Source organism: Corvus moneduloides, chromosome 23 (genome assembly GCF_009650955.1).
Source record: "Corvus moneduloides isolate bCorMon1 chromosome 23, bCorMon1.pri, whole genome shotgun sequence".
Lineage (NCBI taxonomy): Eukaryota > Metazoa > Chordata > Aves > Passeriformes > Corvidae > Corvus > Corvus moneduloides.
The window spans coordinates 2,658,348-2,682,144 of record NC_045498.1 but is presented as its reverse complement, the minus strand read 5'-3'; the positions used below and the strand labels follow the sequence as shown (position 1 = coordinate 2,682,144).

General features: G+C 44.9%; 1 protein-coding gene across 1 annotated transcript; it reads right to left on the bottom strand.

Annotated features, from left to right (window-relative positions):
• Positions 1-5,852: 5,852 nt before the first annotated feature.
• On the bottom strand, positions 5,853-19,456 carry HTR1D (5-hydroxytryptamine receptor 1D). The gene is given in 7 exon segments (XM_032132496.1): positions 5,853-6,653; positions 6,655-6,753; positions 6,755-6,826; positions 6,828-6,924; positions 6,926-12,758; positions 18,093-18,546; positions 19,334-19,456. Coding segments are annotated over 5 exon segments (1,077 nt in total). The 5' UTR covers positions 7,702-12,758; positions 18,093-18,546; positions 19,334-19,456; the 3' UTR covers positions 5,853-6,620.
• Positions 19,457-23,797: the final 4,341 nt, after the last annotated feature.

Genomic DNA, 23,797 nt, shown 5'->3' with positions numbered 1-23,797 from the left:
ATCATGCTACTGAAGAACATCACAACAATGGACAGGGGTATCAGGCTGCCAAGATTAAAATTTTCAGGTAGATCTGGACTGGCAACATAAGGGTGAGTCATTTCTGGCTTGGTGGGCCCAAGATGCCTCAGATCATCAGGGAAGAGATGAAACATACAGGTAGGCTCGTGATCAAGGAGTGGACTTAACCACGGACACCATCTCCCAGGTTATTTATAGCTGTGAAACGTGCTGTGATCAAGCAGGGCCCAAAGAGTAAAGCCTCTGTGGTCTGGGTGTCAATGGTCGAAATATCAATCTGGGGAGGCCTGGCAGATCGATTACATCACACTCCCACAGAGCCTCCAAGGCAAGTGCTATGTGCTGACAATGGCAGGAACAACCCCTGGACGGCTGGAGAAGCACCCTGTGCCTCACGGCACTGCCCAGAACACCAACCTGGGCCTTGAAAAGCAAGTCCTGTGGTGGCATGGCACCCCAGAAAGAATTGAGTCAGACAACGGGACTCATTTCAAAAGCAGCCTCATAGACACCTGGGTCGGAGAGCACAGGATTGAGTGGGTGTATCACATTCCCTATCAGGTACCAGTCTCTGGGAAAATTGAACAGTACAGTGGACTGTTAGAAACCACACTGAAAGCAAGGGGGTGGTGGGACCTGCAAACATTGGGATCTACATTTAGCGAAGGCCATCTGGTTAGTTAACACCAGAGGCTCTACCAATCGAGCTGGCCTTGCCCAAACAAAACCTCTACACAGCGTAGAAGGAGATAAAGTCCCTGTGATGCATATTAGAAATGTGTTAGGGAAGACAGTTTGCATTAGTTCTGCATCAAGCAAAGGCAAACCCATCTGTGAGACTGTTTTTTGCTCAGTGACCTGAATGCACTTGGTGGGTAATGCAGAGGGACAGGGAAACACGATGTGGGTCTCGAGGAGATTTGAATTTTGGGTGAGAACAGTCTGTAATGTTGAATTATATAATATTGGTTGCTGAATGACACTGTGTGCTGTAACTACCATGGACAATGAGTATGGAGTGCTCCAGATACACCAGTCATGAATTCCTGATGCAGCAACCAGCTAACAGCACACCAGCTCTCCTGCCCTGGAAGACATCTAGGACTGATAGAACCCACAGCCATAGACTAAATGAACTCAACAGACACCTTGGAGGGATGCTATTGACTATGGAAATGATACCTGTGGTTTTGTATCTATCTATCTATCTATCTATCTATCTATTGTTAGAAGGTGTCAGATCTGAGCATGATGTAGATAGTACAGAACAAGGGGGGCATAATGTCCTGGTTTTGGCCAGGACAGGATTCATTTTCTGCAGTAGCTGGGAGGGGTGTGGTTAGGGCCCAGATGTTATTCACCACCACCTCACATCATTGCTGGGGGTGGGGGGAAAGGGATTCTCTTCCAGGCAGAAGGGGTTCCTTCTGGTTGAGTAAACATAGTGAATGGAATGGTCTGGTATTATTTATTGTCAGAAGCTTTTGTTCATTTTCTTATCTCTTTGTTGTTTGCAGTAAATTGTTCTTATTTCAACCTGTGATCTTTGCCTTTTGTGCCTCCAAATGGAAGCAAGGAGGGGAAGTGGCATGTGGTTTCAGCGGAAGTACTAAACTGGAGAATACCATTCCTAAACTACAACAAAAAATAGGGGAACAATTTCAAGCTAGGAACCATCATAGAGCTGGGGAAAGTCAGCTTATGATCTAGGAGTTACAAGAAGGATGGTGGGTGAAAAGGTTTCAGGTTTCATGGCAGTCCAATGAAGTCCCTGATGATTGGAAAAGGGGAAATACAAACCCCATTGTTAAAAAGGGGAAAGCAAAAGACTCCAGGAACTACAGAACAGTCAGTCTCACATCTGTGTCAGTCTCACATCTGTGCCAGGCAAGATCATGGAGCAGATTCTGCTAGAAACTATGCTAAAGCACGTGGAAAACAAAGATGTTATTGGTCGCAGCCAACACGCCTTAAAAAAGGGGAAATCATGCCTGACAAATATTGTGACCTTCTATCATGGGGCTACAGCACTGGGCAGAGCAACTGACATGATCTAACTGGACTTAGGCAAAGCATTTGGCACTGTCTTGCATGACATTCTTGTCTCCAAACTGGAGAGACATGGATTTGATGGGTAGACCACCATGGATAAAGAACTGGCTGGATGGCCACAGGTAAAGACTTTTGGTCCCTGGCCCATTGTCCATGTGGAGACCAGTGACGAGTGAGGTCCCTCAGAGGTCTGGGATGATACTGTTCAGTATTTTTGTTGGCAACATGGACAGTTGGATCAAATGGCACCCTCAGTGAATCTGCTGATGACACAGAGCTGTGTTGTGCAGTCAACACACCGGAGGGAAGGGATGCCATCCAGAGGGACCTGGACAGGCTGGAGAGGTAGGGTCAATGCAAACCTCATGAAGTTCAACAAAGCAAAGTACAAGGTCCTGCACCTGGGTTGCAGCAATCTCACTCACACCTACAGATTGGGTGGAGAAGTGATTGAGCAGCCCTACAGAGAAAAACTTGGAGGTGGTGGTTGATGAAAAACTCACCATGAGCTGGCACTGAGTGCTCCCAGCCCAGAAACCAATGGGCTGCATCAGAAGGGGCATGGCCAGCAGGTCAAAGGAGGGAGCTCTCCCCTTCTACTCTGCTCTTGTGAGACCCCACCCAGAGTGCTGCATACAGTTCTGGAATCCCTAACATAAAAAGGAATGGAACTGTTGGAGCAAGTCCAGAGCAGGCCACAAAGTTGATGAGTGGAACACTTTCCCCTACAAAGACAGGCTGAGAAAGTTGGGACTGTTTTGCCTGGAGGAAATTATTGGTTGGAGACATAAGTTGAAAAAAAGAGTTGCTCAGACTAGATATAAGAAAAATCTTTTTCACCATGAGGACAGTCAAGCACTAGATCTGGTTGCCCAGAAAGGTTTTGCGACCTTATTCTTGGAAGGCTGAGAAAATCTCTGATGGCCCTGCTTTGAGTAGAATTTTGGATGAGTGATGTCGAAAGGTCCCTTCCAACCTGAATTAGTCTGATTCTATGTATTGCATGTTCCCCAGTCTGAGGAAGGACTGACACACTTGCTCTCAGTGCCTGTGTCAGTATTTCTAATGAGATGTGGCATCAGCTGCTCCAAGCTCTGATTTCAAGGTTAGAACTAGGCATAAGGCCACTTGAACGACACTGTGGACAAGCTCCCTAAGTGAAATGCGGGCCAAAATTCAGCATCATTTAGACAACCGAGTGACAGTTCCTTGCTGCCAAGTTTTTGCAGGAGCACTGTGACCCAAGGGCTCACTACTAGCATGATGTTGTGAAACAGGAGGTAGGAAGAGAATCAGTGCTTCAAAAGGGACCTGGCTGAAGGCAAGCCCTGCCACAGGCAGCATGAAGCCATATGGTGGGAAGGCTAGATTGTAGCTTGCAGCAGAAGCTGGTACAAAGCAGAAATCACCAGCCCTATGCTGGTGCTGCTGGAAGGGAGGCAGAGAAACCATGTTTAATTCTCTTATTCAAGTCCCTGAGGAACCAAGACCTTCATTCTGTGTTCTGTGATCTTTTCTGTAATTTACTTGGTTTGTCCTTCATCCTTTCGCCTTAATTTGGTCTTTTTCTTTTGTTTTCAAGCCTTGAAACAGATATGTTTGTGCAGTTAGAGCTGTGTGACACTCTCCCTGTACCCTGAGCCCCTCAGGCCAGAAGAGCACCATAGACAAAGGCGTCCAGAAAGCACAGGGTGCAGGCAAGATGGACAGCATTAAAAAGGTATCAGGGGAAAGGAGTGAAAACTTCAGAGATATCCAAACCTTTGCCTTTAGTGAAAAAAAAAAGAAGAAAACAAAAGAAAACAAAAGAAAAAGGTCTGAAGAGATAATCCCATGACTTCTGAAACTATGCACTCTTCAGACTGGTGACTGTCTCCCAGCTTTAATTGCTGGAGGACAGGAAAGGATTCCTGAGGGAGTGAGGGCATGTCATATGGGCACTCTCATACAAAATCTAATGACATATAGCTCCAGGAAACCTTCTAGGGTGCTCTTTGTTCTTGGGTTCAGCCACTGCTGGCAGACTGCTGGATCCTTTTAAAAGCAGTCTTGTCTTGCTGTGTAAATGTCAAACAGAAAGGCTCCTCCAAATTCTACCAGCTGGTAGACAATGCAAAGTGATGTGGACCAAGGAGCATAAGGCCTAACTTTAAACATTTGCTCTTTAAGCCATAGCTCAATGGCTGACCAAAACCTGGTATGGGTCACTACTATCCAGGGAGACCTGTATCACCAACAACCATGATAGAAAAGATTATTCTAAAATAACACACTATGACTTCTGAGGAAGAATTGGCTGTTCGTCTGTCTCATTTAGAAGATAACAGTGTTGTAGATTATGCAATGTCCTATGTTACTCTGGAAGAGTTTTCTCCAATCTCCACAAATGGTTCTTCGAGTGACAAGATCCTGCAGGATCCTGGCGTTGTATCTCTAAATTCATGTAGTCACACAGATCCTCTGCTGCAGGCCCAATATGGGACCCGTATATCCATTTTCTAGTAGAGGTGGTTATACTAACCTTTTGTGATGCCACCATACTTCAGCTACCTCCAGAGAAAGACTGGACAGTAAAGTAGTGCAATACTGTCCTGTCCACAGTGCTAGCAACTGTGAGTGGCCTGAATGCAGGCAGCCCAGAATGGAGTCTGGAGCTCCAAGCTGTATACTGCTATAACAGCAAACTGAACAGTACCAGGGACTGGTCTTGGGTGTAAGAATTCAGTTGTCTACACTGGTTAATGGTTCAGGCTTTCCCCTGTGGGCTGTGGCCTGTGTCAGCTCACGTGTCCCCAGGCAATGCACCAGCACAGCTCAGGAGTGAGCACGGGCTAGAACCTCCACTGCCAGTGGGCAGTCTGCACATACTTTGGAAGCAGACTGTGTGGACATGGCCATGCAGTGGTACCATCAAAATCTCTTAAGTTTGACAGAGCTATATCAGTGCAGTTTTGGGAGGGTAGAGGAGCCATGTCCCAAACAGGGCAGCCTTAAATGCCCTCAGTGAGAGAGAGAACTGCAGTTCTATAACCACACAACTGCTCTGTCTGACTCTGCAGCACGTCCTGGGGCATCACTTATGGTCCATCCTCAGCAGAGGCACCAGCAACTGGGAGAAGCTGCAAAGCTGTGCTACAAATGCAAAGGAGAGGCTGAAAGCTGGGGTGGACATGCGCTGTGGTGGAGTGTGTTGGGATGGCCACAGCAGTGGATGGTGGAGATGAACTGGAGCAGGCTGAGAGATGGAAGGGCGGTCAGAAGGATGATGGGGTAACTTTCAAAGCAATGCATGGCTCATATTCAGTAGACATCACAGTTCTGACATAAAATGCCCAGAGACTAAAATGTTGTATGAAATTTGGGCTGCACCACTTGGTGTGCTGTCTTCAGCACACCAAGTCTGAGACTTCATCCAAGACCTCCTGCCAAATCAGGGAAATAACCCCAGAAGCAGAGAAGCACATGTTAGAACGGACCTGCTCTGCAGCCCCAGCAGATGGTCCTGACAGTATGATTCCTTGACTGCAGTTTGCTTGACCGGTACTGAAAGAATTCCAGAGATAGTGATGCCACATCCACCCCAACAACCTTAATTACTAAGAAAGTTTTCCTTGGTGTGTCACTTCATTCTCCCCTCTTTAACTTCCCTATCTTGTCACCAAGGAGTGAACCTTCTGGCTATTTTATGAGGTCCTAGTCATTCCACACTGGTACTAACTATATTCTCCTGTTTCAGTTTATGCATGCAAAAAAATTAAATGACAGAAATACAAGATCAATAATTTTCATACTATTTATTTTGTGGTATTTCTGCACTGGCTTTTCTATTCATGATAAAATGTGTAATAATTCAAATAAATTGTCTTCTTTCTACAGTTCACCAAAAGCATAGCTTCAAATGCAACATTTGTGAAATATCCACATAACTTGTATCTGTGCTATGCCTCTCTGCCGTGCTGCTGATTATAGTCAGGCTGTGTCACACATCTTCTGAAAAAGTTACAGGTTTTATCAGCTTCACATGGGTAAGATACATGCCATAGAAAATATAAGTATCAGATCCTGCTCTCCAGAAACTTTCTCAGCCTACATAAATGGTTAATATACAGCAGAAATACTAAGGTCTTGTAAATACACACACAATTTCCTCCCATTAGGCTACAAAGCATGGTAGAACTGGATGATGTGTCACCTCATCACACAAGACCAGCTCCCTGGTTCACACACCTTCCCTTGCTGCAAAGCTTATTTCATGGGTTGTTGATCTTATATACAGACATGATCACTGCAGAGACCATGGACAAGTTCTGCTATGGCATGTACAGTCCCAAACAGAAAGTATCAAATTGGCAAGAAATTCCCAGTTACATGCACAGAACAGGGTAGCAGCAGAGATGACAATTACCACTCCTTTCCTTAGGAATAAAAGCATGAAAGTTTCAGGTAGGCTGTGAGTAGTGCACAAGGGTCAGTTACATAAGAGGAGAGTCTCAAGATGAAACACTTTTGAAAAGTATTAGTTTTTGGAAAGCCTGTTTAATTCTTCATTAAAAGCTGTATAAAATGACTGGATTGATTAACGGAATTTAGGTAACCCAACCAGGTAAAAAAGTCCAGTAGATGGGATGAAAACCAACAGGCATCTTGGCAGATTGGTAGGACTAGGGATGTAACAAAAAAAAGGCAGCCAGCAGAAAATGAAAGCTCCCAGACTAATGCCTAAAGTTTTGGTAGCTTTCCTTTCTCTTGCAGCAGAAGAATTCTTTCCTTTCCAGCAACACTATCTGCAAGTTTTATTTAAAATGACTGATAAATATTGGGGATCCACCTGAATGGGAATGCCCTTCAGGAGGCTAGCATTAAGGAGCAGAGGGAAGACCCTGCAGAACCAGTAATCAGGTGTGCAGTAGTAAAACGTTTCCCATATAATGAGGGTGGCTTCAGAATCCTGGATCGAGCTGCTACATAAATTCTACCATACAATATCAGGAGGAGCACGGTTGGGATGTAGAAAGCTCCACAAGTAGAATAAATTGTGTAGGAAATTTGATCGGTGTTTACAGTACACTTCGCAATTTCTTCATGAGCTTTCACCTGCCTCCAGAAAAACGGTGGCACAGAGATACTAATAGATATCATCCAGACCACGGCAATCATGAGGGCTGCTCGGCCAGCAGTCCGGCGTTTGGTGTATTCCAAAGCGTCTGTGATAGCCCAGTATCTGTCCAGTGCAATAACACAGAGGTGTAGGATGGAGGCTGTGCAGCACGTGATGTCTGATGACAACCAGATATCACACAGCAATTGGCCAAAGGCCCACGTATGGGTGACTGTGTAAGCAATGCTGACAGGCATTACGAGGACAGACACTAAAAGATCAGTCACTGCCAAAGAGCCAATGAGGTAATTCGCAGGTGTGTGGAGCTTTCTAGTCAGAAAAATTGTAATAACAACAAAAACATTTGCAAGGATTGTTGCCAAAGTTATAACAGACAGAAGGATTGACAGTGAAATCTTCAGCCCTGAGAGTGTCCTTTCATCCCAAGACAGAGGTGTTTCAGTGAAATTCAATGATTTATTTGCTGAGCTCTGGAGAGAGAACTGTGCTGAATGGTTGTACTGAGTCATCCTCTGCTCTGATTTCACTTTCCAGTGTAATCTTTCTGGAACAATGAAGAAAGGTGCTCACTTTTCTTCATAAAATAGAATTTTTCATACTTCGGTCCAGCACTGAAGAAATATGAACTTGTTGAAAACTTCAGCTGACACAGTAGATGAGGTAGTCTCCTAAGCAGGATTTTCCATCACATCACATCACATCACATCACATCACATCACATCAATTACATCATTGTTAAAGCAAAATGTCATCCAGACATGAGTCTGGTGTACAGCAATGAAAACAGTACAACAGTACAATGAAAACAGAAAACAGTGATGGGAATTTAGGTGCTTTTCATCTTGAAGAAAACTAAATCGCTCTTCATTATCTTTTTTTCACACCTCCTTCCTGACCTAATCTTCTGCAAAGCTGAATAAATCAATACTGAAGGAATTGGAATAACAGATGGAAAAGAAACATCTCGGCATGCAGTTGATGCCCCTTTGCTTGGGATAAAGCTACCCTCAAGAGTATTTTCCTTTTCTCCCTAATTGCTGACTGTCATGTTCTTGGTATTTACAAGGGACACTTTATTAGTAGAGTACCTAAGACACAAAACAGTACTTCTGGATTCCTTCTGTAAACATAATTTCTGCCAGATTTGCAAATAAAGACTTCTTCAAGTACAGATCTCCATTTTCATTTATTTCTCCAGACTATGCAGGTTTTCCCTTCAACAATTAGTCTTCAAATGCTTAAGTCAGGTGTTGGGTACCAGACCCCAATGCACTAGTGCACATTATAGCACAGTATGCAATCTACAGGCTTTCCGTGTTTTTCCTTGGGTTCACCAGGACTGGATTTCCTGAAGTCTTCACAAACCTGAAGGAAACATCCTAAGACAGATTTCCTTCAGGCCGTTCACTCACTTTCACCCATGAGTACCAGAATCTCACTTACATTATGCCAGCCCAACCCTTCTTGAAAGAGATCCTGAATGTGGGTCATGAATGGCTTTGAAGTGTGCTATGAGGGCTACAAGGAGAAACACTGAACTTCTCCAAGAAGATAATCACCAGGCCAGCCTCCTCCCAACCATTGAAGAGAAGTGCCTCTCTCAGTCATCGCTGGTACCAACTCATGCCATCCAACACAGAATGGAGAGTAACTTGGTTAGGAATCTGTGGAGCAAGAGGAGCATATATTCTACATGAAACATTAGCACTCTGAAGTCAAACAGCCTCTCTTAAGCTCCTAAATCAACACTTTTCAGTTTGGTGTGTTTGATTTTTTTACACACAATCACCTTCTGTGAGTCACATTTTCAGACATGCTTTGTCTTTTGAGGTGTACTTTTCCAATAAGGGGACATAGAAAAGTCCTGTATTTCACACTAGACTATTAGTTTCTTGATTTTTTTTTTTTCTCCAGGAAGGGAAAATCCTTTCCTAATGGCCATTTTGTGATACTGAGCAAAGGTTCAATTTATAAGAATTTTTTAACATAAAACTGTTTATAGTGACCAAAGTCCATCAAATCCAGTCACCACTCTCTGGCAATGGTCCATACATTCAGCTCAACCCTTTTGCCTTTTTCTGATGCTTTCCCAACACCGATACCTTTTTTTGGAGAGAGAGACCAGAACCCCAAACAGTTGTTGATATGGATACACCATAGATTTATACTCCAGCATAATGGTGTTTTCTGTTCCCAGTTTATTTCCTAATGATTTCTGAGAAGTACTTTGCTTTTTGAATCATTGCACAGCACTGATCTTACATTTCCACAAAGGAGTTCCAATTAATGTAATTCCAAATACCTGGAGTGGTAATATCAGCTTTTTTCCCCTGTCTGCTCAGTTGTGAGTATTGTATTCCTTCTACCACTTTTTAACTAAGGCTCTTTGCAACTCTGCACAGTCAGTCCTTGTCTTTAATACTCCAAAGAGCTTTGTTTCATCATCAGATGTCATCACCACACTATTTGTGGGCTGTCCAAATCACTCAAAGTCTCTTGAGAGTCTAAGTAATTGTATAAGTTGGACTTCACTCACTCCATATACTCATCAGCTTTTCTTAATTAACTTAACAGATTGGTGAAGCATAACTTACTTTACTGAAGTCTGAACTTTGACTGTTACCCAAATCACCATATTTACTATGTGTACAGTAATACATAGTTGTAATTTCTGCCAACTGGCTATAGGTACAGATGTCAGGTTATGGCTCAGCAATTGCCCAGATCTCTTTGGGAAGTAGCAATGTAGTGGTTGTCTTGCAGTTGGCAGGTACAAAGGGGGTTGAAGTAGAGGCTGACCCCAGCTGCTGCTACCATTGCGCTTCAAGTTGCATCGAACTCTCTAGCTGAGCACTGTCTGATAGTAAAATTTTTTTGTTGTTCCCTTTGGTCAGAAATAAAGGTTCCACTTGTAAATATCCCCCAATTTCCCTTTAGTGAATAGGGATGCTGAAGTTAATCTCGTTTCTCTGTAAGGAATTTCCTTTATCTTTTTCTTTCCATACCTTTACCATCCCTTTAACTCTCTGACACAGTAACAGCTCATTTCAGAGCTCTCACTTTTAGAGTCTAAGAAATCTCTTACCTGAATGCTGGGCTGATCACACATCCCACACAGGAGAAAATCTAAACCAAAACCACCAGACAGACTTATTAGCACTATTAAAGACAATGACTGGATTACCTAAAAACCAAAGCCAGATCCAACCTTGATTTCAGTTACTGAAAAAAGGGATATCAAGCCTTTCCCATATATTGTATGAGCTTTTTCTCTCTGTTACAACGATTCTAGCAATGTGAACTAAAATGAACTGCACCTCACCCACCCACCTGTACATGAACAAGCCTATTAGTAGTTCTATTGCTTCCACCAGCTTGCAGTCACTGTAGGGAAAAAATAAACTGATGTGAAACATGGTATTTGCAGTCTGGAGTTCAAATAAATTATAAATCTTCAAAATATCAGCAAACAAGCAACCCAACAATGGGAGAAAGTTGTACTGAAACCAAACATATATTGAGTTACTGAATTAATTTTTATAAATAAATGATATTTTCCTCTAATGTGATCACCAAAGGAAAAGAACCAGTGTTTTACACAAATGTTCCAAGTCAGGTATTTATCATGTACTCAGGAAGAGTTACCATCTGGACAAAATTAACATATTCCAAATCATTTAGTATTTCAATGAAGTTGCCTTTTACTCAACAAAAGAATGATGAATAGAGGTAAATTGTTTTCCTGTTAAAAAGAAAAAGAAATTAAGTTTGTGTAAACTACAGATACTGAAGAAAAATAACATTAAATGACAAGCAGTCATTAAATTAAGTCAAGTACGAGGTCATACACATAACTGCCTATTAAGAAAAGCAGAACACAAATGCACAGACATGATATATCCTGAAGCACCAGAGCCCAGGACTAGGAAGTGGCCATCCAGCATGTTTTCTGAAAGCAAAGGGACATGTTGCCTGGGCAGGATGCACATGGTCTCTGGAGAATGAGGAGCACTGGGCAGAACCTGGTTGTTGAGGAATACACTTAATGCCAGTAGCTCAGGGCTCAGCTGCAGTGCCAGCTGCAGGATGAGCTCTTGTAGATGATAGCTCCTTCAAGACATTTGAGACTCTGCCATGGGAAACCTGGTGTTGAGCTGGTGAGGAAATCAGGTCTGACTGTGTGAGTGTGGGGGTGTAGCTGCGAAGCACCCAGTGGTGCAAGAGTGACTGCCAGAGTGGCTCCTGGATGGTCAGATAGGGAAGCTTCCTTAATACCGGTGATGTTATCACCTCGAGATAAAATAGCATAATTGCCTCCTGCGTGTGCCACGCGCGGCTGGGTCACTGCACGTGGCAGCAGTGCCGCCTGCAGGCAGCTGTGTGCGCAGCTTCGGAGGCATCGGCCCACGACAGCCCTCCGGCCCCGCCAGGCGGGGCATGGCAGGTTTGTCACCCACACTTCACAGGACTGCAATCCTCTCAGGTGCCTTGGCTGCATCAGCACTGTGCTTGGTCCATCTTTCCTTGGGCTTCACCGGGTGCTCTTGGCCATGGACTGTGGGTATTTTTTCACTTCAAAGTGCCTGAAATAAATTGAAGGTGATGTCACAGCCAACCAGAGGGAGGTTTTCACAGCACAGCAGGAGTGACATACAATGCCAAGCCGGAGCAAGCCACAGTGTTGTGTTGGGCGCTTGCAGGCAAGACTTGATAAAGAGCAGTCAGGAACAGCACAGAGCAAAGGAGGGCACACCTGTCCTTGGTTTATCCATGCTACTGTCCCCAATAGTTTATCCAGACTACTGTCCCTGTGGATTGTCCTACTACACTGCTGCACCAAATCGTGTGCCAGTTGCTCAGTCAAGGGAAGATGGGGCAGATATAGATCCATGCAGTGAGGATGAGAAACCAAGGCATAGAGTGACCCTAGGCTGAAGATATGTGACAGTGATGATACAACCACAGCAAGCAGCACTTCATCACAGGAAAGAGCATTTCAATGGAGAGACAATTCCAGACATTGCAGTGCTATTTAACTTAGCAGAAAGCTTAGCTCAGGGTCTGGAATGTGAAGCAAAGTCATGTGCAATGTGAGAAGAGAACACACTTTAGCTGTTGGTGATAGCACTGGCACTGCTTCACAGTTCAGGGTCCTCACTTAAAACCAGGTACTTCTTAGGAAAAAGTGCTTTGTGTTCCAGCTCTGCAGTTAGTGAGCAAGGACAAGGTGGCAGGGGAGGGTCTCTATGAGAAAAAACTGAGCACCAGGTGTGCCAAGGCAGGTACGTTGACAGGCAGGAGAAGGCTGGGTGGCACCAGGAGCTCCTTAGGATCAAGTCATCATATGGGCTCTGGGCACAGAGCTGCAGAGATTGCCCAGATTACCAGAGGTGCTCAGTCCCAAGGGCAAACAAAGTCCCAACACATTTCTGTCCCTTCTGGAGCACAGCAATTACTGGAGAGTGGGGCAATTCCTGCAGACCATAATTTCATGGTGCAGCTGACACACTTTCTAAGGATGCTGGACTGCAAGGAGAAGGCTTCGATGCACCCCTGCAGAGCTGGGCTGGAGCGGGATAAATAATATGTACAAAAATAGGTATGTTGAAATAAAAATACAGAATTTACTCTTTCACTAAATAGAACAGAAAATAAAATGGAAAATTACTTAAAATGTCCTTTAATAAGTTGCACATTTCCTTTAAGTTCACACTGAAGTTAGAGGAATTTGGGAATTAATTTTCTTCTCTTGAAGCTGGAGAATTGTGAAGGGATGGCTGAGAACAGAGCTAAAGTTCAGCAAACTACTGAAAATTCATTTTGTACCTGATTCTCACTTTTCATTTAAATGTAGAATCCACAGAATAGACCAAGTCTATTCTGTCATGCTGAAGCTGCTTCCAGTGAGATCCAACAGCAGGTGGCCAGAAGGCCCCCCGCAGGACAGGAGGTGGCACTCTGGCCAAGAGGAACCCCTCTGAAGGCCCATTTTAGAGCAGAACTCAAAAGAGGGAGCAAGTTTTGAATAAGTTCTTGCATATTTAGGACAATTGACTCAAGCATGCATCATAGAGTAGGTATGGAGTCCAACTTGAAGACAAAAGCCCTGTTCAAACCACATGAAATACATTTAGAATTAGCTCTAGGAATCTGCCCATCCAGAGATCATAACCAAAACAGAATGCAGCTCCTGGGAGAAAACCAGGCAACACTATAGCGTATTGCACTGAAAAATCAAAGGTATAGTCTATGTAAATTCTGTTTGCACCAGAATTTCTGGTCAAGCCTGGCAGCAGCTGGGCCCTTTAGGGCTGAGCATCTCTCTTCACTGCCAGTGAGGGGAGCTGGTAGAGTTCATATTTCTGGAAAAGTATACCTGACACTGCAAGTGTTCAGCACGGCTCATGCAGCATGGCTAGATGTCTAGTCTGCTAGGATCATTGTGACTATTTCCAAGTAAATCAGGCATGCCTATTTTGTTCATTTGATATAGAGAACAACATTGTATATGAGAAACTGTATGCAAAACATTTCTCATTTTAAATAAGCAATTGTAGTAATTGGCAAGCAAATATTAGCAATGTTTAATGCCTTTGCTCTCTTCTCCCCACCTTCTATTTTTGCTCAGCTTTTAAGAAATTATTGGTACTTTTCCTCTCTTACCTTTATTTATACACTGCCAACATGTATTAACGATCCAACCCATTGTTAATGACCAGGTTACAATTGCTGTTACACCTTATAACTAAATATTACTTATCAAAAAGAAAGTCTGGGATTTAATGGGCAGTGATTCTGGCAAATATTACATTGCAAAAACAGACTCTACAGTATGTTACCAGTAAGTTCGTTGGAGGGAGCAGGGGCTGGAGCACTTAGCTCTCAGCCATAAAGTCTCTGATGACAGACGTCCACCATGCAAAATCTCCAATTAACTTTTTCCTTCTCATGTTTTGTCTCCCATTATTATTCAGTGGAATTTTAAGGGCCAAAGAAATACAGTGGGGTGCGAGATTGCAGCGCCAACTGTGTCCAAGAGCCTGCAAGATGGGATCTGGGAACAAGCAGAATGACACTGACTCTGATCTGGCTGAGCTAAGTGATATAGAAACTTTGATCGGGCACATCTGAGTGGCTGTTCATCTCAGACTCCATTTCCCCTCTGTTCTAGAAGCTGTTTAGTGGTGCCCATTTCTTTCCAGTTTCTGAAAAGGACATCTGGAGTGACCCGAGCATGTAAAAGCCTAACTTGAGCCTATCAGCCTTGCCTGAAGTCTGAAAGCAGTGGTGGACAGCAGGAGAGCTTGAGCAGGGACAGGAGATCAGCTGGGGTCTCCCAAGTACCTGCCCTGAAGTACTAGAAAGAATGGAGAATCTCTGTTACAAACTCCCACAGAGAACCCCTAGACTGTTTTCAGGCTTGGAGACTTTTCCAAGTGTTTAATGATGTTTTAATACCTTTATTCTTAAGTTAGCATTCATCCAATGGAGCAATGGGAATAAGGCTCATACTGAGTGCTCTGGAAAAGGACAGTGCATTCAGAGTCCTTAGTGCTAAAACCTTGGAATTTTTAAAATCAGCTGGAATCTATAATGATAAATGCTAGAAATACCTGCAAAGAAGAAAAAGTTCTTGCAAAGTCTCATCCAAATCATCCTTGCTTGGTTCCACACTTCACTGTGCTCTGTGGCTCTTCTATTGATGCTTTACTGAATTCAGTTTCAGTATGCACAGCCACTCCCATGAGATTTTATCCATGAGCACAGTGGCCCACTAAGGTTTGTTCAGGGCTATCCATATGCACCAAGTTTCACTTTTATGCTTCGGCCATTATTCCTTGCCTGACCTTTTTGTCCAGTCCCAAAGTCAAGAATTACATTTTTTCCAGAAAGGATCTTACAGGGTTGCATGCAGAGGGATTTGAAAGGCATTAGTTGACGTGCTAATGCTTGCACTTACATAAACAGGTATGCCTTAAAAATACAAGCTGTGATCATAGATCATAATTGGTCTGCCTAACTACAGACACTAAATTAAGAGTGTACCAAATTGCCAGCAGTGAGGATGAGAGAGCTTCAGAAGGCTTCTCCTGCAGCACTTCCTCACCCAGTAAATAAATGAACTTTTGCAGAAACATGATTTACACTTCTTGGAAGAAGCATCCTGCATCCTCTTATCCTCTGTCCTGAAGACAATTCAGGAAAAAATTGGGAACAACTTCTGCCTGAATGGCTTCCAGCTGCAGGTGGTGTGTGAAGGAACATACAGGAATTTTACCTAGACACAAGCAGGATGAAACATATTCTACCATGCAATTCTACAATTCTACTAGCAATTTTACTGTGATAGGAACGAGGAGGCCCAGTAGTTGGTACTTTCAGTAATGGTTTGGGTGATGAAGTAGGTGGTGTGTTCCATCCAGTGGAATGACACTGCTGGGGTTCCAGCCCAGAACACTAGGGAAGAGGATTAAGGTTAAAGTTGAGTTTAAGAACAAGTGCAAGGTATGTATTTCAGGTAGAAATGAGCAGTTCCCCTGTTGTGTGATGGAGAGTAACCACCTCAGCAACAGCTCTGCACAGTGTAAGACCACTGTGCACTGTCAGCAGAACCAGTGACATTGTACCAGGGCAAAATAGCAAACACCTTGGCAAGTGTGTAACTAGGAATAAGGCCTTGAATAGATCTTGTTCTATTCATTTTGGACAAAGCCAAATGGCAGCCTTGCATTCAGCTTTGGGCACTGTTCCCAAGAAGATACAGACCACATAGAAAGAAATCAGAAGCAAGCAGCACGAATCATCAGGAAAGAAAATGTATGGGAATAAACTGCATGGGAATAGGGATGTCTGGGCTGAAAGAACACAGCTGAGGGAGATGTTCAACAGTCTTTCTATGCATGAAAGCCTGCAGAACAGGAAGGAATAGTCTGTTCCCTGTGGCTGTGACTAATATCACTGAAAGGAGAGGGACTTAACTACAGCAAGAAAGACTGAGCCATTAGGAAAATTTTGGAGATAGTAAGAATAGTGAAAAAAAGTATTGCTTAGGGACACTGTGACATTTCCATCTCAGAAAGTCACAAGGACAGGTCAAATGATCTTTTTGGAGTGTGATTTCCTATAACCAGTGAAGCACCAGGAAAGTAAAGGGAATGAGAGAAGCCTACCCCATGTAAAATGGTGAAAACCAGAACTTTTTGACTGCAATATGGTGTAAATATAGCCAATTCAAAATGAACAAAAAACCAAGACAGTGAAAGTTTTGCAGAACATCACAGTTCAGGTCTCAAACTAGCTCAAGACTCAGCATTGTGATGCTGTGGTGTTCCACATGGGATGAGGAACACTGAGAATTTTTACTGCTTTCAAGAAGAGAGTGGTGAGGAATGACACGGTTGCTTACAACAACTGTCAGTGGATGTCATTGGGACACCAGAGGCCCCAGCCTCCACCATGTCAGAGCATGAACACAAGGAATGAACTCGCCATGACTGTGGCAGGTAAGATCACTGCACCAGAATGTTCTCTTGACAGACTAGGGCATCAGTCCCACAAGCATTTTCCACATGCCTCTGGCTTTGTAAGCATTGCTCCCTAACAGTTCTCTACCCTCCTCTCTTGTTACACTCTGATCTTTGGTATACTCCTCTGCCTTCAGCTTCACCTTCTAGGATGCAGACACAGGGTTCCCTGACATACAATGCTTGTTCCTTTAGTCCCTGAACGTTTGTAAGGCACTATGAAGTAGCACTCCCCTATATGACTCTTCAGCTCTAGCAGCCTCGGCAAAGAAGCTGAACAGTTGTTGCTCTGACCACAGTCTCTACAGCCATGATGCTGGTTATTTTTTTCTGTGTTTTAGAATAAACTCCCCTAGCCATCCCAATTTCATGGAGCTCAGAGGCAGTAAAATACCTAAATTCCTTCTGCACAATGCCTCTGTGCTCATATAGGGTCAGTAATGGGCAGGCTGGGAGCAGGCAGGAAGGAACATCTTGGCTGAGTTCGGCACTGCTCCTCTGGGGATCACAGAGGGTGGATTATGGCTTGTGTGCACACCAAGGGATGTCTTCCTTTACATGTATCTCTGAGTGCATCACCATGAGACAGAAAGGAATCTTTACTCAAAAGACAGAGGAAAAACCAGTCAATTTTCATGCTGACTTTTGATATCTGGATGGTTTTCTTCAGAGCTCTATGTAGGACAGTTCTATCCAGGCAAATGGCTGCAACTGCACTGCCCTGCTGTGTACATGCCAGAAGGGAGTGTTACTTGTCACTAAGTTTTGTTCTGCATTTAGGTGAGGACAGGACACTACCATCATGCTTACTCTGTGTTAAGACACCAAAAGTAGCCAGGCCCTTCACATCTTCCTGCATTTTGACATGTCTCAACTCAAGAAATACATTTCCCAGATTTCTAAGTAAGCTGCAAACCAGCAGTGTTCACACCACGAGTTTGATTTTTTTAAAAATTTCCTTATTCTCTGCCATTTACTTACACATGCTTGCACTGCATGTGCTTGATTCCCAGCCCATCAGAAGTGTGATACATCAGAAGAAAATGAATGAGTGATGACTGGTGAGAATGCTACTCTGAGATCATCCAGATCTGGGGGTAAATGTGAAAACCAGAAAATGTTACAAGGCACATGGAAAACAATAAATTGTTTGATATTTGCTAATTTTAATACTTGAGAAGTATGTATGATGTATATCCTAAATCCTTTGTTATGATGCTGCCTTAACTTTAAAGACAATATGAAAAGCAAAAGCAAATTTGCCTTGAGAAACCTCACAGATCCCAGCCATTGCTTTCTGGAATAATCTGTTTAACACTCTATTGGCAGCAGTCCCTGCAAGGAGGAAGTTACAATTACTGGCAGAGTAATCCCACCTCTCTAAAGTCAGTTGTCCACTCAATTTTGCAAAGGAAGTTTCTTTTTCTGGGGTTTACATCAGGCTCTCAACTGGGAAAGGGACCGTCCCTCTGGGGAAGCATTATTCTCCTTGAAGTCCATGTTCAAGTTTCATGCCTTGCTGCCTGCAGTATACTGGAAATACCTGACTGCAATGCTAGCAGTCCTTGTTCTTGGCTGGGTCCTGCTCTTTGCTGCAGGACCAAAGCTCATCCCAAAAGTGGCTCACATTCATCGTTGATGCAACAGGTGACAGGTGGTCCACTGGCTCCACGTGAGAAAATAGGGCATTTTGTCCTGAAAAGCCTGGTTTGCATCCAAGCAGGTACATACGCATGGACAGGTGAGGATTCCAAGGGTACAATATTACAGTGGCAACTCCTGTCTTTGCGCTAGCACCTAATTGGAGGTCACCTTTGGCCACCATCATACCTGAAGCAGGAGTGAAGAAAAAACCAGGCAGCTGTGTCACTCGTGGAATACAAACCAGGAAAGTGGGGGATAATAATGGGACAACACTAAAAGTAACTAAAAGCTTTCGCCAGGGCAATCCACATAAAATTACACTTCTAAAGTGGTCACTTCATTTACATGATAGTACCCTGTACCTGGGGTAAGAGACATGCAATAAGCATTTAAAGCTCTAAATCGCCTGTGATCTTCCCTCCCAGATACACGGCATAAAGGGTCATTACAGACTGCCCAGAGAGGTTGTGGCTCGAAACATTCAAGGTCAGGTTGGACGGGGCTCTGACCAACCTGATTTGGTTGAAGATGCATCTCGTGGCTGGGGGAATGGACTAGGTGACCTCTAAAGGTCCCTTCCCACCCAAACCATTCAGTAATCCTGTGTCGCCCGTGTCCGGCGCTGCGGGGGTCCCCGCTCTCCGCGGCTCCGCAGGGCGATGCCGCCGAGGGAGCTCTGTCCGCCCCATCCACCGGCGCCCGCAGAGCCGGGGCGATGCCGGGTGATGCCGGGGCGATGCCCCCGCAGGCCCCGGCCTCCAGCTCCCAACCCCCGCCTCCCGTTCCCCCTCCTCCGCCGGTGGGTCCCTGGGCTTCCTCCGGGGCCGCCGTGGCGAAGCCCCCAGCACTCTGTCCCCGAGAACCAACTTCAGCCGGGGACCCCGCGGGCGCCCCACGCCCGGCCCGGCCAAGCGCCAGCGGGAGCCCGCCCCGTCGGCATCGCCCCGGCATCGCCCCGGCCGCCAGCACTCACCCGCTATCCCCGCCGTCCCACTCTCGCCCGGCTACGGCAGCGTCCGCCCTAAATACCGGCGGCCCTGGCCGGGGTCGTCGCGCCCGCGCTGCGCGTCCTGCTCCTCCGCGTCCCGCTCCTCCGCTCCCCTCCCCTCCCCTCCCCTCCCCTCCCCTCCCCTCCGCTCCTCTGCTCCTCTGCTCCTCTGCTCCTCTGCTCCTCTGCTCCGTTCCACCGCTCCTCCGCGTCGCGGGGGCCCAGCCGTTCGTCAGTGTAGCGGCAGCGGCTCGCTCGGTGTTGGGGTGCTCGGTGCTCTGCCCGCCCGTGGGTCAGGGCAACAAGGGTCCCCGCGCCGCCAGCGCCGCCGACCGCAGCCCCCCGCGGCCGCCTGCGCGGACAGTCCCGGCTCGGGGGTGGGCGCTGGGCCAGCGCTGCCCGATGTGTGGGGGGGAGGGGTGGCACCCCCCTCCGGGGAGTTCCCTGCACGGGACCCCACTGCGCCAGCCTCGGCCTTGTCCCCGGTGCCGTGGAACGTGGCTATGGCAGACTGCGGGGTCGGAGACCCTCGGGTGGTTCCACTTGATTGGAGGATCAACAACTCTCAGGATAACGGTGATGACCAGAGTGGCGGTAGAGGCCCCGCCGATGGCCAAGGATAGAGGACGGTTCAGAGCTCCCCTGGATGGGCTTGACTCAACTGCTGCTTCAGCTTTGCTCCGACCTGGGGCTTGCACCCCCTCGCAGCACAGCCTCCTGCATCCAAACCTAAAAGACCCAGTGTTAATTCCAGCATTTTTAAGCTATGCAGGTAGTGGGTTTTAACAGTTTTAGTCACTAATGAGAAATTAATGTTCTTTTTTTCTTTTTTTCGGAGAAGCAGTAACTATGTTCACACTAGACAAAACTTTAACATAAAAGTAATTCAGATTCCAAGGTCTTGAAACAGCAATGCTTAAGCCACAGCCCCTTTGCAGCATAATTTGGCCTTAAATAGATTGTAAATTAGCCGTTGCCAGCTGTCTCCATTTTCCTCTGGCAGCTAATGTACATATTAGATTAGTTTCAAAATACAGATAATCTCATTATTTTTGCACACTTAATACTGTTGATAGCCAGGCTCTGCCCTCTCCACCAGTGTCTCAGTAAATGGTTTTTGACCCTGAGCTCAAGTCTGCTGTAGCTGCCCTCAACTCAGTCTCAAAAAAGGCATGTTCTTTCCAAATATCTTAGAGGGTTTTGTCCCAACTTCAACAACTCAAATAGTTGGCTGCTTCCAGAACAGCAGCATTTTATCTATTCTCCACTGCAATGTAGGATTTAGAACACGGTTTTGAACCCGAAGAGGTTGAGTATGGTGTAAATCACAAAGCTAAAGCCTCACTTGAGACTGAGAGGAAAATAGGAGCTTTTTAAACTGCAGCCACATGGTGTGAATCTTATACAAGAAATAATAATTCCTTGCAGCATCACTTCGCTTCCAGGCTGGGAGAGGACACATGGTAAATCTTTTGAGCCTCCAGAATTTCCCACTGAGACAAGGGTGGCTACAACAGGTTTTCTCTGAAAGTCTGAAGATGCCTCTCCAAACAATGTGGGTGTTGTTTCGTGGGTGAGAATGTATTTGATATGATACAATGTGAAAGGAAAGACGTTGGCTCTTTCATATCTCCAACTGAGGAATAAATTTCTACCCTTGGGGTAGAGATACTCCATGGAACCTTGCAGAGCTTTGCAATAGAGTGCAGGCTGGTCTAGGGTCTGTGGCCACCCCAAGACAGCTGCTGCTACCCTGCAGTCCCTCGTCAGGGGAAGGGAGTTTGCGTGCCACAGGCAGGGAATAGATTCTTCCTAGAACAGAAAAAAATTAGTAAAGTTGCTGTAATGTTGTTGTTCTCCCATGCCAGGGCTTCACAGATGTCTTTTTTTTTCAGAAACAGTCATTCCATGCAGAAAAAGGAAGTGTCTGGTGGCTTTCCCTAGGCTGACTGGGAAAATCAGAGAAAAATTTGGGGTGCAGACTGGTCTTCAGATATTAAAAAAAAAAAAAAAAATTCTTCTCCCTCTGACTTTGATCCTCCAGATACTCTCTAATAAGAGCTATAGCTCATTTCTCTCATGCTTTATAAGGTCAAAATCAGTATTGTAGTTAATATCCTGTGTTGGATGTCCTGCTTAGAAAAATAATGCAACTACTCTTTTTCGAGATACAGTATCTTCATTTTTGATGGGGCCGGTGCACAGACAGAATTCGTGCACAGGCCCAGAGCTGGTACAGATGTGCACCAGTAAGACAGGCAGATCTACAGATAAAGGAGTCTTTGAAACAAGTCTACTCTTTGGCCTAACTCCAGGGGAAAAAAACCCCATAGATGCATTGGCATGGTTGGCACAGTTACGCAGTATGTTGGTGATGTTCAGTCTATAGATCCCTGTATTGGAGATGTTGAAGCTGTACATCAGTGGAGCTCAGGCACATTTGCATCCACTTGGTGCTCTCTGAGGCAGGGTCCTGGGTGAAGGTCTGGATTTCATACACAGCTTTTAGTAGATTTCTTCCTTTAATCCACTTATTTAACTTTCACAAGGCTGATTTCATTTTTCCTTTTTCAATTGAGCCCATCTCAGCAGTCCTACCTCTAATTTTGTTTCCTATCATGTTTGACTCTCAGAATTTCTCACTGCTGTTGCTCACAGCTTAAACATTTCCCCAGCAGCCTGAGCCAAAGTTACGATGCAGCTGAGCCTTGGGTCCCCAGGCTGGGGAGTGGTGGAGTAAGGGTTACAGGCACGTACAAACCTCATTCCTCAGAATCCTGAGTGAATGCCTTGCCATATCGACCAGACTGTTGATTGCTCTAAGGTGGTGAAGTGCATCTCCTGGGTGTCTGATTTCACAGGGCTCAGGTTTTTATTCCCTTGCTGCAGAAGAAAGGCTGAAAACTTATTATTTTCACAGTGTGGGAAACAGTTTCCTTCCTTGGTGTAGCTGGAAGGCCATCAAAGACAGAATTGATGCTTGCCTTCTTAAGGGTATTTGCTATCCCAGTTGTCCCAAAGTGAGCCCACAATCTGTGGTCTGAGCCCTCCTCTGGTCTGATCTAGTTCAATATCAAATACATTGGGGTGATGTTGCTTCCCCTACTGTGACTCCCCAGGGAAGTAGGATGATGATTAACTTTTCCAGAAATGCTGGAGGAGTGTTTTTACTTGTTTGAGCTGGCAGGAGAGGTGACAGTCAGTAATGAAGGCTTCTGTAGGACTGTGCATAGGCACAAACTAATTGGTTCTGGTAAAAGACTGCTGTGTTACACTGAAAACCAGCACCACCCGCACAAGTAGAGACAAAACCTCTGAGACTAGAATTATTTTGCTGCCCTGGTTGTAGCTTTTCCAAGAGCTGGAAAGTATCCCAGTCTCACTGTCCAGCATATGGGAGGGACAGTGGACTGAGCAATTCCAGTGAATTCAGCATGAAAACCATCACCTGAATAAATCCTCCTCAGAAGATGGGAAATGACATTAAAATGGCTGCACCTTGATGATGTTCAAGTAAAAATAGCTCCTTCCTCATCAGCAGCATCGCTCCCTGTGAATGCACCACAGTCAGATCTATTGCTTACATGAACAGAGATACTGCTTTTTCTCTTTGTAGATCTTGCCAAGCCCAGACTGGAGAAGGGAAGAGGAGGCTGATGTCATCCTGAGTACTATAGTGAATACCTCAAAACTGCTTTTGCTCACTGTTAAACTGTGGTGAGAACACTAATACAAAAGACCTTCCTAGTTTTCAGTCTAATTTTGCCCGCTGCCAATTTATATCTATTTCTATTTATCCAGCAGGACCTTCCCTGAAGTTTACCCTCATGATTAACCAACCAGCTCTTTTTTGAGGCAACAAAATGTACTGGCTTCTTGTCACAGAAATTTACTTTGGCTGAGGAACACAGATGCATCATGTGAGGTCCCTTCTTTTGGTTCAGGATTTCTCTTTGCTTTTTGATATTTGATGTCACCTTACTTTTACTTTATCATCAAAAACTTAATTAAAGACCAGACATTCCAAAAAAGAAGGAAACTCACAGTACTTTTTTCCCCACATGAGTCATTTTCCTCTGAATTCCACGTTTTTGTCACATTCCAAACCTCACACTTAGACACTGACATATGGAGAATTCTTCAGGCACTGCTTCCCTACAGAAGGTGTGTTTTGGCTTTAAAGCTTTATTCTCAGTCTTGCAAAGGATCAGGACCAAAAGCCTAGTCAATTCTTCCTTCTTTCGAGGCTCCTCTCTTTACTTTCTCTCTATCAAATACAAAAATGCTCAGAAATTGGTACATAATCAAAATACAAAACCTCTGTTATAACTGCTGAGGTAACTTGTAGCAGAGCCTCAAAGTGCTTGGCAGTTGCTTTCCCCAGAGTTCCTTGAGTCTGTTTTAACCATCTGATTATGCATGATTATGCACGATTATTTATGCACAATA